We start from the raw sequence: 17,844 nt of genomic DNA on the forward strand, positions 1-17,844 counted from the left end.
CCAGCCTCTGGGGGCCCTGGTCGGGTCTATATGCCCCCGATCTGGCCCAAAATGAGTCTCCCCTGTGCCGCCCGCCCTGCCAGGTCTGCCGTGGCCCCCGGAGCTGGTGGAGGTGGTGGTCACGACCATGCAGCTCCATGACAGGGTCCTCGATGTCCAGCTGTGTGCCTGCTCCCTGCTGCTGCACCTCCTGGGCCAAGGTGGGTGCCAAACCAGGCCAGGTGGGGTCTGGGAAGCTGTGCACTGCTTCCTGCAGCTGTGCCTCCTGGGCCAAGGTGGGCACCGGGCCGGGTGGGTTAGGGGAAGCCATGCCCTGCTCCCTGCTGCTGCACCTTCTAGGCCAAGGTGGATGCCAGGGCCAGGCCAGGTGGGGGAGACACTCCTGGTGGCCTAGCTCCGCCCCCACCACCTGGTTGGCATCTGACCACTGGACAGTCCATGCCGTCCTGTGCCTATCGGACCCCATCCTGGATGGCAGAGAGGGCACAGGCCAGGAGCTTAGAGACACGGATCCCACCCAGGCCTGCCTTTTGCCTGCTCCGTGGCCCTGGACAAGTTCCTGCTGCTCCTGCCAGTTTCCCAGCTATGAAGCGAGGAGCTGGACACGAGGTCCTCTAGAGTGACCCTCAGGGAGGATGGGTTGTGTCCTCTGAAGAAGGCTGGTAGGAGGGCAGTGCTGAGTTCATTTCACTGTCCTGATAGAAGAGGCTGGAGCTGAGACTGAGCCTCCTATGAGACATGGGTTGTTAAAAAAGTTGAATTAGCTTTGATGATTTTTTTTTAAACAAAAAGTATTTAGTTACCTTTCTAGTTTGTTTTTTTTTGAGATGGAGTTTTGCTCTTGTCACCCAGGCGAGTGCAGTGGCGCACTCTTGGCTCAATGCAACTTCCACCTCCCGGGTTCAAGTGATTCTCCTGCCTCAGCCTCCTGAGTAGCTGGGACTAGAGGCACCCACCACCACGCCCGGCTAATTTTTGTATTTTTAGTAGAGACGGGTTTCACCATGTTAGTCAGGCTGGTCTTGAACTCCTGACATCGTGATCCACCCGACTCAGCCTACCAAAGTGCTGGGATTACAGGCATGAGCCACCACGCCCGGCCACCTTTCTAGTTTCACTGTTGAAGTTTGGAGTTCCATGCAATGTTGAAATTGTGTTCAGTGCTGCCTGGCCGGCTCCCAGGGACCAGGATGCATGGTCTGGCCAGGCAGGGCTCCCCTCTGGTCCTTCACTCCATTAGGCCACAGGGATTCACGGAGGCCTGCTGTGGGTCAGAAGAACAAGGCAGACCTTGGTTTCCTTCATGCAAAGTGGAGATGCCATCCCCCAGCCTGTGAGCCTTGTGTGTCTGGCCCCATGCCCGAGCTGGGGGGCTAACGCCAGGCGTCTTCCTCTGGCCCAAGCAGCGCTGGTGTACCACCCGGAAGCCAAGGCTCCCTGCAACCAAGCCATCACCTCCACCCTGCTGAGTGCTCTTCGGAGCCACCCCGAGGAGGAGCCACTTCTCGTCATGGTCTACAGCCTGCTAGCCATCACCACAACCCAGGGTGTGTCTGCCAGCCACCTCCTGCCCCACCCACACTCCAGGACAGCCCTTCCCAGGCGTCTTGGGAAGGGTTGGTTTGGGGTATAGGTGGGTTGGACAGGACAGTGCTGGGCCTCCTCCTGAAATGCACAGCAGCATTTGGCCATCTTCATTCGGCCAGCCCAAATGCTGGTCGCGTCGTTTTCCATCTTGATGACAAGTTTCCACTCTTGAAGTCACTGGTTCCCTCTACAGACGTGCTAGGCACAGCTGTGGGCTTCACACCAGTGACGTCTCTTTCCCACACTTCCTGCCCATTCTGGGAGGCTGGGGGGCAAATGCCCTGTGTGTCTCCATTCCACAGGGCCCAGTGGGCTTCCGAAGCCGCCAGCCAGGACTGTGGGAAGGAGAGGGCCATAAAGAGCGCTCACACCTTCACCCACAAATCGGGTGGGCACTGTTCTCCCCAACAGGAAGCTGGGCCTCGAGAGAGCCTAAGGACAGTTGCCAGGAGTCCATGCAGCAGGGGTCAGGGCTGGGGGCCGGGCCCCAGCACCCTCTTTAGTGCACAGACTGGATAACTGATCATACATGGCTGATCTCACTTTGGGGAGTGAAAGGAAGCACTAGGAATAGATGTCAACTGGAACCATCAGGCAAAACGGGTATCAGTTCATCCTACCGGGATAGGGCCCCGTCATGGTTCCATCCTGGAAGGCACAGGCTGGCTCTGTGAGCCCAGGAGGCAGGGCCAGGCCCCCTTGATGGGAAGCTACAGAGGTCAGACCCAGCCTGGGAGTGAGACAGCAGCTATTGGGACTGGTGGTGCACGAGATGGACAGACTCCTCTGGGGCCAGTCCCATGTCCTCCTGTTCAGGGCTCCGTTGAGTGCACACAACTTGGTCCAGAGCAGGCACCTAGGATTGCAGGTCAAATGGGACTGCAGTGCCCGAGGACAACAGAGGCAGGAAGGCTTCCTGGAGGGAGGGGCCCTGGGGTCCTCATTCTGGCCTACCCACAGAGTCAGAGTCACTGTCAGACGAGCTGCAGAAGGCTGGGCTGCTGGAACACATCCTGGAGCACCTCAACAGCTCCCTTGAAAGCAGGGACGTCTGCGCCAGTGGCCTGGGCCTGCTCTGGGCCCTCCTGCTGGACGGTGAGGGGCCCTCCTCCTGGACGGTGAGGGGCCCTCCTCCTGCTGTCCCACCAGGGCTGGCAGCCCTCCCCCAGCCACTCCCTAACTGCCCCTGACAGCCTTCGAGGACCTCCATGTCCTGTCCCTGACAGCCATAGTCTGGGAAAGGCTCTTCTGAGAGCTTTGAACTCCAACAGAAGAAAATCAAGGAGCAGAGAGAGAAAAGGCAGGGGAGGAAAGGCCTTCTGGCAGAGGCCAGGCTTCAGGACTTCCTGCCCAGTGGGCAGACCCCTCAGTTTTAAGTGACTCCCGCCCAGGGAAACATCCTGGGATTTTCCAGGCAGTCCTGGTTCCAGAGGGCAGCGGTGGTGCTGGATGCCCTGTTTTGATTTTTGATTCACAATAGGGGGCTCCCCCAGCCTGTGCTGCTTCCCCTCCTCTAGACCCCATCTTGGCACTCCAGCGCCCCAGGAAAAAGAGAGCTCCAAACCATGGAAAGCCCAGGAAACCTGAGAACCCTGCCAGCACCCAAAGTGTGGGACTCTCCAAGCCTCTCCTGGGCTAACCCCCCGACCCGTCTCTGAGGACAGTTGGCCTTTCCCACCCCATTTCTGCTGTTGTCGTTAGCTGGAGGAAGGCAGCAGATGGGGGATGGGAAGGCCCCCCTGCACACACCCAAAGCCTGGGTGTCCCCTTCCATCCCTGTCCTGGTTCCAGGTATCATTGTGAACAAGGCCCCCTTGGAGAAGGTCCCGGACCTCATCAGCCAGGTGTTGGCCACCTACCCTGCGGATGGGGAAATGGCGGAAGCCAGCTGTGGAGTCTTCTGGCTGCTGTCCCTGCTGGGTGAGCTGGGTGGGCGCCCTGGGCCCCTGGGGCTGGGAGGGGTGGGCCTCGAGGCACAGCAGGCACAAGGCAGCCCGGCTCCTTTCTGCAGGCTGCATCAAGGAGCAGCAGTTTGAACAAGTGGTGGCGCTGCTCCTGCAAAGCATCCGGCTGTGCCAGGACAGAGCCCTGCTGGTCAACAATGCCTACCGGGGACTGGCCAGCCTGGTGAAGGTGTCAGGTGAGCCTGGTGACAGGACGAGGCTGCCACCTAGAGGTGGGGGCAAGAATCAGCCCCCATCAGTTACATCTGCCAGGTGCCACAAACCAAAAAACAGAAGCAACAAATCAAAAAGGAAAAGAAATTAAAAACGATCTAAAGTCCAGTCATCCAGAAATCACCATCAAGACTTTCACACACACTTGATAAAGTCTGTCTCTGCGTTATGCTACCCTGTGGTCCTCTCTCTGTCCATAAACACATCACATCTGCACGGGTTTCCTAACATGCAGGCACACCGTGACTCATCAAAACAGCTCTGGAGACAGTGTCTCCAATTCCCCACAACACAACCCTGCCTGTTACTCAGCTAGACAGGCTGGGCCCAGCGCTGAGCACAGCACAACCGATGCTCAGCACACAGCACAGTCCTTCGGAGAGCACCCTGGGCCTGGCCAAGACACCAGCTGGTGCCTGGCAACTCCGGACTCATGGTCTTGATCTCTGTACTACCCAGTCTTCCCCAGAGAGTGACAACGACCTCTTTGGCTCTGGGGGGCTGCCTCCTCTGTTCTTGTGTGGTCCTGTTCAGGCCATGCCAGCCTACTGGTCCACCCAAGCTGATGGGGCCTCCTGGGTCCCGTCTCCTGTCCTGTCCCAGCTCCCTGTGTGTGAGCTCTGGGGCCCCATCCCGTCCTGGGCAGAAGGCTCTTCCCTTTCAGGGGAAAGCGGGGCATGAACCCACTCTCACCCATCCCCCAGAGCTGGCGGCCTTCAAGGTGGTGGTGCAGGAGGAGGGCGGCAGTGGCCTCAGCCTCATCAAGGAGACCTACCAGCTCCACAGGGACAACCCGGAGGTGGTGGAGAACGTGGGCATGCTGCTGGTCCACCTGGCTTCCTATGGTGAGAACCCCTTCTCGCCTCACACTCCCTAGAGCCCAGCAGTCAGGGGTGCCCCACACCCCCTATAACTGACAGAGAAGGAGCACACGGAAGGTGGGCTCAACCCCACTTCTCGGCCCACTTAAACTTCCCACTTATTTGGCATCTTCTGAGCACCAGGGGTTGTCCTGGCTGAGGGTGACGCATGGGGCTCTGGAACTGCAAGGTGGCTCTGTGCATGCCAAGCCCAAGGGGGAATGCGACCCACTCTCATCCTTCTGGGGCTCCTGGCAAGGGGCACAGTAAGGGCTCTGGCCTCAGGACCTTCCTGCTCCACCCGCAGAGGAGATCCTGCCGGAGCTGGTGTCCAGTGGTATGAAGGCCCTGGTCCAGGAGATCAAGGAGCGCTTCACCTCCAGCCTGGTGAGTGACAGCAGCGCCTTCAGCAAACCAGGCCTCCCTCCAGGTGGAAGCCCCCAGCTGGGGTGCACCACGTCTGGGGGACTGGAATAGATGTTTGTATGGAACTGGCCTTGATCTCCACGTGTGTAGTTTTCAAGACTGCTCTCCTGCCTGCCTATTATCCCGTCTCTATGACTGGGCCAAAATCAATCTTAAACGGGAGGGGTAATCAGACCTCTCCAAAGAGTTTTCTGTCCATGACTGCTGGATTGAGTCACATGAGTAACTGCTCCTGGACCCGGGGACTGTCCACGAAAACTGACCTGCCTGCTTCCTCCTTCCAGGAACTGGTTTCTTACGCGAAAAAAGTGCTCTTGAGGCTGGAGGCAGCCACCTCTCCCAGCCCCCCGTGTGGGGAAGCAGCTCAGCCCTGATGCTGGGGAGAAGACAGACACCCCACAGGCCCCTTCTCCACGTGTGCCCTCTCCCTGCCCTTCCTTTCCATGGGCCACTGTTTCCCTTGGGGCGGGGGAAAGGGTCATCCAGCACCAGAATGCACACCTCACACTCCTCTTAGGTGACTAATAAAGAGGCCCAAGGCCAGTTTCTGCCTTAATCATTTCTGGCAAGAGGCTGTGACTGGCCAGTGCGACACTTAATTCTACAGTCTCTACAGACCTCGCCCCTGGACACAGCAGTCCTTTCAGACCATTCTAGATGAGAGTCAACAGTGAGCCTCCACAGGCTCCATTCAAAGTAAACATCTGCATTTATTTTAAATCACATCCTTGGTGCATCTGCACCTTTTCTGTCCAGCTGTCAGGTGGCTGTGCCACTGGCTGTTCCTGACTCTAGTTCCCAGGGGAGCCTCAAACTGGGGCCTAGCCCAGAAAGCCACCGGCTAGCATCACATAGCTTCTCCAGCTCAAATAGCCCAAGGTTGGCATGTCTGCCGACCTCCAGGAATAACCACAGTCACCGTGCCCAGGCAACACATCCTTGTGCTATGGGGAGAAGCCTCTGCTGGGTGACCCACCAGCCAACCCTGGGCCAATTTAATTTAGATAAATGCTCAAAGTCCAAACGGCCACAGGAAACCCCTGATGTAACACCTGTTGTGCTGGCCAGCCGTTGTCTCAGGAGCTGACTGCAGACACCTGGTCTGGGTCCCTCAAGCCCAGCAAAGCTTGTTATGTCCCCTAAGACAAAGAAGGAAAATGTGGCTCCTCGAGAGGAAGGTGCTGAGCACCTCACCCCAGGGTGTCACCGAAGATGGGCGGTGACAGCACCGTACGGGCTGGCGGCCCACAGGCCCCATCCTTGCCTCTCCCAGGGGGTCAGCAGTCGGTAAAGCGTGGCCAGGCGTGCCCATGGCAGTCCCTGATCCCACTCTGGCCATCCGGGCCCAAACACACATGGACAGTAAGAGCAGGTTTCAGACCACAAAGAGGAAGGAGGACGTTCTCAGTAGCACCACGCCACGCCCCTCTGCCATGATTCTGAAAAGGTTTCACCAGAGTCGCCACTCTGGGGAGATGTGAGCTGTCCCTGTGGCTGGTCACATTGCCTCTGTAGCAGGGTGGCAGCAGCGGCAGGGCAGGACCGCTAGGCGTCATCACTGCAGTGGTCTGGAGCGGTCAGCAGGGGGCGCCTCTCTCGGGCCATGCTCTCCCACTCCTTCTTCACCGTGACATACAGCCTCATTGCTGCCTGGGCATCCTGAATCTAGACGACACGAAACATCCCAGCAGGTGATGAGGCATAGCCGCAGCCCACAGTCAACCCCACAATGACTGAGCCCTCCCACTAGCCACTCTGCTACGGACGTACCGAGTGAGACATGGACCTGGCCACAAGATGTCACCAGGACAGGGAGGGAGGACACGAGAGAAGCAGAGGGAGCAACGACCTGATGGTCCCCACACTTCCGTGATTCAGACACCCCTCCCAGGAGGAGAAAGGGAAACCCAAAGAGGAGAAGCAACAAACACGCTGCCTTTTTAGGTCTCTGAGTGCAGGGTGATGGCAGGTTGGGCGCTGGGCACAGGGGCACAAGGACCAAGCAGATGGGCAAAAAGGGCCCAAAGCGCTGAGGCCACGTTGCAGGGGGTGACTGCTCCACAGAGGCAGAACCAGCTGCTCAGCGGGGCCGGGCAGGGCAGGGCTGGAGGGCTGCGGGAGTGGGGGGACCCTCTGTAATTATTTGGCAACTTTTCTCCAAATAACGAGAATGCAGTACTTTTGTGTTAAGTGTTAAATTCGTTAAATGTGCATATTTAGAATTTAACCAAAATTCTGTAACTCTGCTCTGCCATTTTTTTTTTTTTTTTGACCAATAGCCTCGTAGAATAAGTAGGTGCCCAGGCCCCACCTCCCCCACGTCTGTGTCAGGTGACTCATGCCTGGTTCCAGGTGAGAAACCGCCCCAAACTCCATGAACTACCCCCTAGGACACACTTACCGAACAGTGCTCCGCTTGCTGGACCTGGAGCCCAAGGATCTTCTCTGAAAGTAGTCTCAGAGACGGTCTTCCACTCTGCAAAGGGGGAAGAGGCGAGTGGGGGCCTCTGCAGGCTTGGCCCAAAGAGGGTCGCCCCACCAAGCAGGGAGCGGTTGGCTACTGAACCTCACCCAAGCGACCTACAGTTTGCCTCTCAGTAGAGGTGCTCATGGCACTTAGGGTGGCAGCCACCAGCTGCAACCTCTTTATAGCATGATGGGCTGGTGATACACCCCTATCAGCCAATAAAAGGAGAAGGCCAGGGGAGGAGTCAGCATCCCCATCTCCCATCTTGAGGCCTCCCTGCTTATTTCAAGAGGGACAGCTCTGGCCAGGCACGGTGGCTCACACCTGTAGTCTCAGCACTTAGGAGGCCAAGGAGGGCAGATCACTTGAGCCCAGGAGTTTGAGAACAGCCGGGGCAACACAGCAAGACCCTATCTCTAAAAAAAGAAAATAAAAAAATTAGCCAGGGGTGGTGGCATATGCCTGCAGTCCCAGCTACTTCAGAGGCTAAGGTGGAAGGATTGCCTGAGCCTGGGAAGTGGCAGTTACAGTGAGCCGAGATTATGCCATTGCACTCCAGCCTGGGTGACAGAGCAAGACCCTGTCTAAAAAAAAAGAAGGATGAAGAATGAAGAATGGCTCTGCCCTTAGCACCCTCTAGAGCAGATACGACAGTGGCACCAGGCCCTTAGTCAGCGACCCTGTTTCAGAGGTTAGAGTGGAAATAACTTGCTCTCCGTTGCAATCATTTTTAAGGTCAGCAATTAGCAGAACTCTATTTTTAAACATTCCTTGTAGTTTTAAAGGCTAAAAGGAAAAACAAAAACCCTTTAACCAACAAGTCAGCCACCAGTGGCCAGAAACAATGAAGTGACCAGCAAAACAGAAATACAGTATCCTGAGTCACACTCATTTTAAGTACCTTTACTTGACTCTTGAAAGGTTTATATTTCTGTGTGTCCCGAATCTTCTTTTTTGGATGATCAAGAAACAGTACCTAGAAAAATAAAATATAATGATAATCATTTTCATTTTTGGTTTGTAGTAGCAGAACCCCCTCCCCCCACCACCTTTTGTAAGTAACGTGTGTGTGTGTGTGTGTGTGTGTGTGTGTGTGTGTGTGTGTGTGTGTGTGTGTGTGTGTGTGTGTGTGTGTGTGTGTGTGTGTGTGTGTGTGTGTGTGTGTGTGTGTGTGTGTGTGTGTGTGTGTGTGTGTGTGTGTGTGTGTGTGTGTGTGTGTGTGTGTGTGTGTCTCTCGGAGTCTTGCTCTGTCACCCAGCCTGGAATGCAGTGGCTCAATCTTGGCTGACTGCAACCTCCGCCCCCAGGTTTCAAGTGATTCTCCTGCCTCAGCCTCCCGAGTAGCTGGGATTACAAGTGCCCGCCACCACGCCTGGCTAATTTTTGTATTTTTTAGTGAAGACAGGGTTTTGCCATGTTGGCCAGGCTGGTCTCCAACTCCTGACCTCAGGTGATCCACCCGCCTTGGCCTCCCAAAGTGCTGGGATTACAGGTGTGACCCAATGCGGCTGCCCTGCAAGTAACATCTTGTAGGGAATCCAAGTGTGTCACACACACATGGAAACAAGGCACTGATATGAATTTAAACTCCAGAAGGAAATTTATCGCACTGACTTAAGCTGATGCCCAACAGTCAGAGACAATAAAAACAAAATCTTGAAATCAAGGAAGTAGGAGAAAAACAGTCAACAGTTAACCAGCAACCAACTTATTCCTATATTATACTTGTATTTTGAGTTGGTTCTGCACATCAGGAAGTTGGAAATAACACATTTTAACAGCTCATCTTGCAATCTTAGCATGCAATTTTTTTTGTTTTGTTTTGTTTTTTGATAGGATCTCACTCTGTCACCTGGGCTGCAGTGCTATAGGGTAATCATGGCTCACTGCAGCCTTAACCTCCTGGGCTCAACTGATCCTCCCACCCCAGTCTCCTGAGTAGCTGGGACAACAGGCACACGCCACCACACCTGGCTAATTTTAAAATTTTTTATAGAGATGGGGTCTCCCTATGTTACTCAGCCTGGTCTCTAACTCCAGGCCTCAAGTAATCCTCCAGCCTCAGCCTCCCAAAAAGCTGCGATTACAGGCATAAGCCACTGTGTCTGGTCCTTAGCATAATCTTCAAGAAAGACTTAAACATGTGCTGCACAAGTTACCAGGGATGGAGCCAGAGTGAGGAGGGAAGGACAAGTTACCACAGTGGCAGTCTCTGAGGGGATGCGGTAGGAGCACACAGAAGACCTTTCTGTGAGGAGACTGCCCGGGTGGTTCTCATCTCAGTTTCACCCTCTATAAACAAGCATGAACAACACCTCCGGCATCTTTAATGGATTCAACAGATCTCTACAGTGCCGTAACGGGAGCACCATAGCAAAGGCTGCTGCCTGACCATTAGCATCTCTGCCACTTCCTTCTGAACGGCTTCAAGTTCCTCACCACACCCAAGTGCTTTAAGCCGGTGGGCAGAGGTGACAACTTAAGTGTCTCTCCCATCTAGCAGACTGGCCTCCCCGCTGTTCCCACTGTGTCCTTTAAACCAACATCCAGGCATTTGCCCATAAACTCAAAGTGACCCCCACCCTGTTCTCCTGTAAATACACGCGTATTCGCTCTGCCTGACTCTTCATTCCTGCCTCGGGTGACCAGGGGATGGCGGGCTGCCCTCCCAACCCATGACGCCTTCCCTGCCCAGGGTCTGTATATGTCTTTGAACTTGTTTCCCACGGTGGTGGTGTCTGAATTTGCACTTTCCATCTGAAGAACCAGGGGCTGCCCCAGGCGGGATTTTCCTCGGGACGCCAGGAAGAAGGCAAAGGCAAGCTCCCAGGGCCAGGGTGATGGTCAGGCAGGCGTAACCTGAACACGGGCCACAGGGCATCTGCGAGGATAAACTTGTTTCCTCTGGAGGGACCCTGGTCACGGATGGGACAATTGGACATTAGGCCTTCCTCCAGGTAAAAGGGGTATCAGCACCTTCATTTCTCATTAGGGCGGGGTTGCCAGCTGCTCTGGTATGGGAACCCCAGTTTCGCTGGGGGCTCTCAAAACAAGAGCCTGGCATGGCTCCTAAAACACAGTAAGAACTCAGCACGTGGTATCTGATATTATTACCAAACTATTCCCAACATAGAGCACAAACCCACACATTGTTAAAAACTCCCCAACACAGCAAGGGCATGAGTGTAACACCCACGGAGCAGGGGCAAGCTGAGCCCCCGGGAGGGAGCCCAGTACCTTTAGGTCATTATGCAGAGCGTGCCCCACTAGAATTCTGCCCTTCAGCATCTCTGCCACTTCCTTCTGAACAACTTCAAGCACTTCTCCTGGAAAATCAACACAAAGAAGCGGTTTTTTGCAACACACACATCACCATCATTCTGGGAGGAGGCGGCCCCGCTCCTACCCCTGGTCAGACCTAAGACAAATGGTCAGGCCTGCAATGCCACTATGGAGGGTGACTCGAAGCCACCACACCCACCCACCCCCCTGGGAGAAGTGCCTTGTGGGCCCCTGGCAGGGGTGGCTGCGAGAACCACCTCTGAGGAGAGGAATGAAGTGCTCCACACAGTCTGCAAAGTCGGTTCGTGGCTTGAGGAGCGCATATGTTGAGTGTAGGCACTGAGAAGCTTTTAGAGCCGCCTGGCAGCGCAGTTCTGCCTATTCAACCTCATGATTTACTTGACAATTTTCCAAATGGAAATAAAAACAAAACTGCCCCCACAAAAACGGGCAGAGATGTGTTGCCCTAGGCCCTGGGCTCCAGAGGCAGCCCTGCCTGCTTCTGGGGACCGCCTCACCACCAACCCCACTTGTACCCCCCGAACAGGGCTGATTAGACCAAGGGTGGCCTGAGCCAAGTGGGACCAGCTAATTTTTTAAAAATATTTTTTAGAAGGCCAGGTGCAGCGGCTCATGCCTGTAATTCCAGCACTTTGGGAGGCAGAGGCAGGCGGATCACCTGAGTTCGGGAGTTCGAGACCAGCCTGACCAGCGTGGAGAAACCCTGTCTCTACTTAAAATACAAAATTAGTCGAGTGTGGTGGCATATGCCTGTAATCCCAGCTACTCAGGAAGCTGAGGCAGGAGAATCACTTGAACCCAGGAGGCGGAGGTTGCAGTGAGCCGAGATTGTGCCATTGCACTTCAGCCTGGGCAACAAGAGCAAAACTCCATCTCAAAAAAAAAAAAAATTTTTTTTTAGAAACGAGGCCTTGCTATGTTGTCCAGGCTGGACTTGAACTCCTGGGCTCAAGCAATCCTCCCTCCTCAGCCTCCTGAGTAGCTGGGACTACAGGCATGAGCCACCATGCCCAGCTACTGGCCTGGTCTTAAAGTCAGTGGACAGGAGGCAATGAAGCACAAGGCATAAATGGGTGTAAAGCCGTGTAAGGATGGCTTTTGTATTTTAAAACCCATCGCCCCAAAAGGAGACAAGACGCATCGAAACCAGCTACAGTGAGTGGTCTCAGACAGAAAAGGGAACAAAAGGGAGAAAATGAATCCAATTACTACTTTCCCTTCTAAGTTCCTGCGCTGCGGATGACATACCCTGCTTGAGGTTCTCAGGCCGAATCCCACTGACTGCTGTCCTATAGTCCGTCACGGGCTCGGTTGGTTTGACGTACTTGTCATAAACGCACTTCCCATACTGGTTCACGATGGACACACGGGCGGCCACGCTCTCCTCCCCCTTAGGGCCCACGCCCACCATCTCACAGTCCAAGGCTAAGGCTCTTGTCAGGCTGAAGGGTAACCAAAGGCTGTAGTTTAATAAACACGGCAGGCCACAGGGCTCCAGGTCAGAGCGCCAGGAATCCATGGACTAAGTGTCGGCAGAGAAAAGCTCTCTGCCCCTCACTCATTTGCACCCACGTGACAAGCTCTGTGTGGTCCTGGTTCTTAGCAGGACCCTGGGAGGTGCTTGCTTCATTCACTTCGGGGAGAGGAAAGTATCCTCTTCCTTGAAGCAGCCCCGCCCTCCATGGCTAAGCATCCCCAGCAGACCCCACTCCCTAAGACCAGCGTACCCGCTGAAGGCCTGCTCTTTCACGAGGCTGAGGCTGATGCTGCCCTCGCTCTGACCCAATTGTTTCCTCGCTATCTTGGCCGCCTCTGGACCTATGGCAGCTTCGATATCCGCCGGGTCCACGTCGTCAAACCAGATGTCTTCCCTAAAAGGCAAAGATAACAGGCTGATCACCAGAAGACCCTAGTGCAACTGGTGGGGTGGGGCTGTGGGGGTGACTGTGCAGGTGAGTGGAGCGATGGCACAGCCTGCCTCTCCCACAGGCTGGCCCCAGACACCCTGACTGCTGGCCCTGCTGCTTCTGCTATTTTGATCATCTTGGCATTTTCCTTTTTTTTTTTTTTGAGATGGAGTCTCACTGGGTCAGCCAGCCTGGAGTGCAGTGGCACGATCTTGGCTCACTGCAACCTTTGCCTCCCAGGTTCAAGTGATTCTCTTGCCTCAGCCTCCCTAGTAGCTGGGATTTTACAGGTGCCCACTACCACGCCTGGCTAATTTTTTGTATTTTTAGTAGATACGGGGTTTCGTCATGTTGGCCAGGCTGGTCTTGAACTCCTGACCTCAAGTGATCCACCTGCCTCGGCCTCCCAAAGAGCTGGGATTACAGGTGTGAGCCACAGCGCCTGGCCTCATCTCTTTCCTTTTTAATTAGAAAATACACTCATTATTCAAGATTTAGGAACACAGACAAACACAAAGAATATAAAACAGAAACATATAACCCACCACTCAAGTGTAATGAGCGCTAACATTTAATTATGAAAGTAACAGGTTCATTATCGAACACTTAGGAAACACAGACAGACACAATGCCTGTAAGATGGAAACACAGAACCCCTTGCCCTCCGTACTTGGATGCTCACGCAGGCACATAACACCTGCCTGGGGAATCTGTCTCTTGGGCTAAGGTTAAATGTCATTTCCTTCGAAAAGCCGTTCCTGGCCCCACTGAATGGACACGTCCCTCTTGTTCCAGGCGCCCAATACCTTCTCCTCACTAGATTTATCCTGACCACACTTAAGCAACAGCTGCAGTTTACAGTCTGTCTACTGCAGTTGACAATAAGCCTCAAGAGGGAGGAGCGGGCCCGCCTCACTGAACTCTATCCCAGACAGCCTGCCTAGCACAACACACGAAGGCCCCCAAATGGCTCATTCCTCAGCCATCAGCGACTGTGTCCTGAACACCCAGGCAACATGAAGCCAGCTGTGTCTTACGAACACGTCACCTCCAGCTGAACCGTTCAGAGAAGGCCACTGACTCCCGGTCCACCCCACGTGGGTGGCCAGCACAGGGTTTATTCTTTTCACTTGTTTTTTTGAGAGTCTCGCTCTGTCGCCCGGGCTGGAGGCAGTAGTGCAATCACAGCTCACTGCAGCCTCAACCTCCTGGGATCAAGTGATCCTCCCACCTTGGCCTCCCAAGGAGCTGGGACCACAGGCAACAGCCACCACACCTGGCTCCATCACAGGGTTGAAGTAATCACCAGGCACTGAGCCAAGAGTGCCAACCTCACAATCTCCTTGTGACGCCACCATGACTACCACAAGGCACAGAGGACGTCAGAAACTTGCCCCAAACCACCCAACTGGCGAGAAGCAGGGACAGGCCTCATACTCAGGTCTTTCCGGCTTCAGCACGCTTTCCTTCCACACACGTATACCGGCACCCACTAAATGCTGAGCTCTGCTCAACGCTCGGAAGAAACAGGCCCTGCCTTATCATGCGCACACTCTAGGGGAAAACAAGTAACAGCAAGTAAACAAAGGAACAGACGACATCAGGGTAAGGTGATGGAGAGACTGCGGTGAGGCCACCAGCCTCCATAAGGAGACAGGCCTTGGTGAAGTCGCTGCGACTCGGTTCTCAGTGGTGAGGTGGCCCATACTTACTCGGTGGGTGGGGCCGGGGCTGCCTCCTTAGCTTTCCGCTTCTTATGCTTGATGTCCCCTCGTTCTGGAACAATATCACCATTTGTCCTTTCCTTGGTTCCTTTCTTATTGTGCTCTGCTCCACTGGCCTTGGTGCGAGGTATTTGCGCCTTCCCGTCCATCTTGGAACCTGAAGGAACAGAGCCCCTGCTGGCCTCTTGGTCTTTTCCTGCCGGCATCTCCTCTCCCTTCACTTGAGGCGAGGTCTCTTTTTTGTTTTGCTGGATAATTTTGGGCTTCTTTTTGGAACCCATCTGAGAGATGACAAGAGGCTTTTCTGGGGCCTGAGATTTTTGTTTCAGCAGCCACTGGGACCCAAAATAAAATAAATGCTACATTTGAATTTGGAAATTACACACAGCAGATTGAAAAAACTTACGTGTGTGTGTATATACACACATATACACCAATCACATCTATACAATTCCCATCTGCATCACTGAAATTCATTTTCAAACGGTTTGGAAAAAGCTCTTTTTCATTCTCATGAGTCACTTGTGGTGAAATGCTGTTTCTTTGCTTACCTTATTATAATGCATTTTGCACCTGCTCCTTCATGCATACAAAATGTCAAACTCATTCTACACCTTGGGTACCTGTTGAGTGGCTGGACACCACAGACCACTTCCCTTTTCAGTTTATCTAGAAAGAATTCTGGAGTTAACCTCCCTCACAGCTTGGGCCAACATCCTGCTACACAGAAATCACCTTTTTTTTCTTTTTTACAAGATTCCCTGGTTTGCTACTGCTGTGAAGGTCTCAGGAAGGTGGGGGGGGGGGGGGCGGGGTGTCACAAATGAAAAGAAAAGCTTCTGTCAAACTGGAGTGGCTGAAGAACCGCTGGCAGCCACACCTTGGCTGTCACCCAAGCAGAGGCTCCTGTGGTCTTAGAGCCCAGCTTCCTCCCTGTGTTCAAATCCCCAGCGGGAGTGGACTCCACCACAGTGCGATGACGAGGCAGGTGCTACTTACCTGTTCCTGTGATAGGTAAACAACTGAAGGGCTGACTTTCTTGGATGAATTAGAAAACACTCAAAAGTTTCCCTATAGCAAACATCCCTTCCATTCACTTATTTTGCTTTTCTTTCTTGGGAGAAGGAAGAAGAGTCGGTGTTCAAGAAATCCCACAGAACCCTGGGGCTGCCCATGGGAATTTGACTGGTCCTGTGTGTCAAGACAGGAATGTCTGCACTGAGATATTGTGCAGAGTATTAAGAGGTTCAAGAAGCGCTCGGGGAGGCTGAGGTGGGAGGATTGCTTGAGGTCAGGAGTTGAAGACCAGCCTGGGCAACAAAGTGAAACCCCATCTGTATTAGTTCATTGTGCATTGCTATAAAGGAATACCTGTGCTTGGCAATTTATAAAGAAAAAACGTTTATGTAGCTCATGGTTTTGCAGGGTACAAGAAGCATGGTGCCAGCATCTGCTTCTGGTGAGGCCGCAGGAAGCTTCCCATCACGGTGTAAGGCGAAGGGGGAGCAGGTGTGTCGCATGGCGAGAGAGCAAGCAAAAAAGGTGCTAGGCTCTTTTTAAACAACCAGCTCTCAATTGAACTAGCAGAGTGAGAACTTACTCATTACTGAGGGGAGGGCACCAAGTCATTCATAAGGGATCTGCCCCCATGACCCAATACCTCCTATGGGCCCCATCTCCAACACTGGGGATCACATTTCTTTTTTAAAAAAACTACTTTTTACTTTTATTTAGAGATGGAATCTCACCATGTTGCCCAGGCTGGACTTGAACTCCTGAGCTCAAGTGATCCTCCTGCCTAGGCCTCCCAAAGTGCTGGGATTACACGTGTGGGTTACTCGGGAGGCTGAGGCAGGAGAATCACTGGAGCCCAGGCAGCAGTGAGCTATGATCCTAACAGTAGCTCCAAGGGAGCTCCAAGGGATGTGGTAAGAATGTATGAGTGACGCACGTGAAGGAGTGTCTGCGAGAGAGCAGGCAACCTCTACAGAAGCGCTGGTCACTAGAGAGAGAGCAGGTACAACACAGCCTTAAAAGCATGGACTCCAGAGTCAGCCGCCTGGTTCCCAGCCGCAATCTTAGATGATCTATTTGAACTTTTCCAGCCTATTTCCTCATCTATACAATAGAGATGATGAAAGTGTCCACCTCACAGTCTTACTGTGGAGACTGCAACACACATGGCATAGAGCACATGGCAGAGGGCACATTTTTAGGAGCTCAGTTAGTATTTACTTCAAGACCATAAGTGTCGCTAGAACCCTCTCTATCACGGCTGCTATCCGCTTTTCACTTCTACACAAGAACCTTCTTTCTCCCTGTCTTGCTACACAGACCAGTGTGTTCTTTTGTTGTTGTTGTTTGAGATGGAGTCTCACTCTGTCGCCCAGGCTGGAGTGCAGTGGCGCGATTTCGGCTCACTACTGCGTCTGCCTCCCGGGTTCAAGCGATTCTTTCTGTCTCAGGCTCCCCGGGTAGCTGCGACTACCGGCGCGCGCCATCACGCCCGGCTAATATTTTTTGTACTTTTTTAGTAGACACGGGGTTTCACCATGTTGGCCGGGCTGGTCTTGAACTCTTGACCTCAGGGGATCTGCCCGCCTCGGCCTCCCAAAGTGCTGGGATTACAGGCGTGAGGCCCCGCGCCCGGCCTGGTTTCGGGATTTTAAGCTAAATTTCTCTTTGTAAAATCCATTCTAGTTAGTTCATTATGCAAAAGGTACAAGGGTTTATCTTTGCTTTTTTGTACTTGAAATAATTCTTTTCATCATTTTCTTTCACGCAAACAAGTTCGAGACCTCCCTCAACAGGCCACCTTTCTTGTGAAAAGCTGTTTACAAGATTTCGATTCAAATCCGCCTTTACAGGTCCTTTTTGGGGCTACCCAAGTCTTTCCCTCCGTCGCGTTCTGCGGGAATGAGCTGCGCAGCGCTCCGCCAGGGCCCCCTCAAACCTCACCTCTTGCAGCGCCTTCCAGTTTTGAGAAAAGTCTTCTGGTGCCTTTGGAGGTCGCACCACAGCACCGGGGCCGCTTGCTGGCTTCTTGCTTACTTCCTGCGCCTTGCTTTTCCAAAACCTTTTTTTCTTCTTGTTTTTCTTCCGAGTGAGCGTCTTGACAGGACCCGGCTTAGCCACGGGGCTGCTCGAGGCGCCCTTGGAGGCGGGGACCTTCGCCTTCCCCATCCTGCTGCCGTCCAGGGCCTGGGCCGGCGGCCACCCGAGACCCCGAGCTCCCCAGGCCCGGCGCCCTGGCAGCACAAGCGCCTGCCCACGCCAGGCCGAAACACACCCGCCGCAGGGACCCCGTTCAGGCAAAGACTCCGGAAGAGACCCCGCACGCGTTCCGCATACCTCAGCGCGCACGCTCCAGTCCCCGGAAGCGCTCGTCTTTCC

The 17,844-nt window shown here is 53.9% G+C and overlaps 2 protein-coding genes across 35 annotated transcripts in view; one reads left to right on the forward strand and one right to left on the reverse strand.

The window, feature by feature from the left end:
* STKLD1 (serine/threonine kinase like domain containing 1) overlaps positions 1-7,228 on the forward strand; it is a 33,181-nt gene extending 25,953 nt beyond the window's left edge. For 15 of the 33 annotated variants that reach the window (XM_054520813.1, XM_054520810.2, XM_054520825.2 and 12 more), the window contains 8 exons: positions 84-200; positions 1,407-1,547; positions 2,548-2,682; positions 3,379-3,507; positions 3,599-3,727; positions 4,469-4,609; positions 4,932-5,011; positions 5,335-5,593. In XM_054520813.1, coding sequence (XP_054376788.1) covers positions 84-200; positions 1,407-1,547; positions 2,548-2,682; positions 3,379-3,507; positions 3,599-3,727; positions 4,469-4,609; positions 4,932-5,011; positions 5,335-5,424 — 962 coding nt within the window. In that variant the 3' untranslated portion in view covers positions 5,425-5,593. The other 18 variants (XM_054520808.2, XM_054520822.2, XM_054520823.2 and 15 more) reach the window with 8 other exon arrangements.
* Positions 5,741-17,833, reverse strand: REXO4 (REX4 homolog, 3'-5' exonuclease). Of its 2 annotated transcripts, XM_003780662.4 has the most exons (8): positions 17,410-17,833; positions 14,440-14,786; positions 12,548-12,691; positions 12,069-12,262; positions 10,755-10,843; positions 8,419-8,493; positions 7,452-7,526; positions 5,741-6,715 (listed from the first exon to the last, which is right to left on the reverse strand). In XM_003780662.4, exons 1-8 carry the CDS (start codon positions 17,632-17,634, stop codon positions 6,596-6,598), a joined length of 1,269 nt encoding a protein of 422 aa, XP_003780710.3. In that variant the 5' UTR covers positions 17,635-17,833; the 3' UTR covers positions 5,741-6,595. The 2 variants fall into 2 exon arrangements, with proteins under 2 accessions (XP_003780710.3, XP_024108650.1); XM_024252882.3 differs by lacking the exons at positions 12,069-12,262; positions 12,548-12,691 and having other exon boundaries at positions 14,440-14,608; positions 17,410-17,809.
* Between the last annotated feature and the right edge of the window lie 11 nt (positions 17,834-17,844).

This window comes from Pongo abelii, chromosome 13, assembly GCF_028885655.2.
Source record: "Pongo abelii isolate AG06213 chromosome 13, NHGRI_mPonAbe1-v2.0_pri, whole genome shotgun sequence".
Lineage (NCBI taxonomy): Eukaryota > Metazoa > Chordata > Mammalia > Primates > Hominidae > Pongo > Pongo abelii.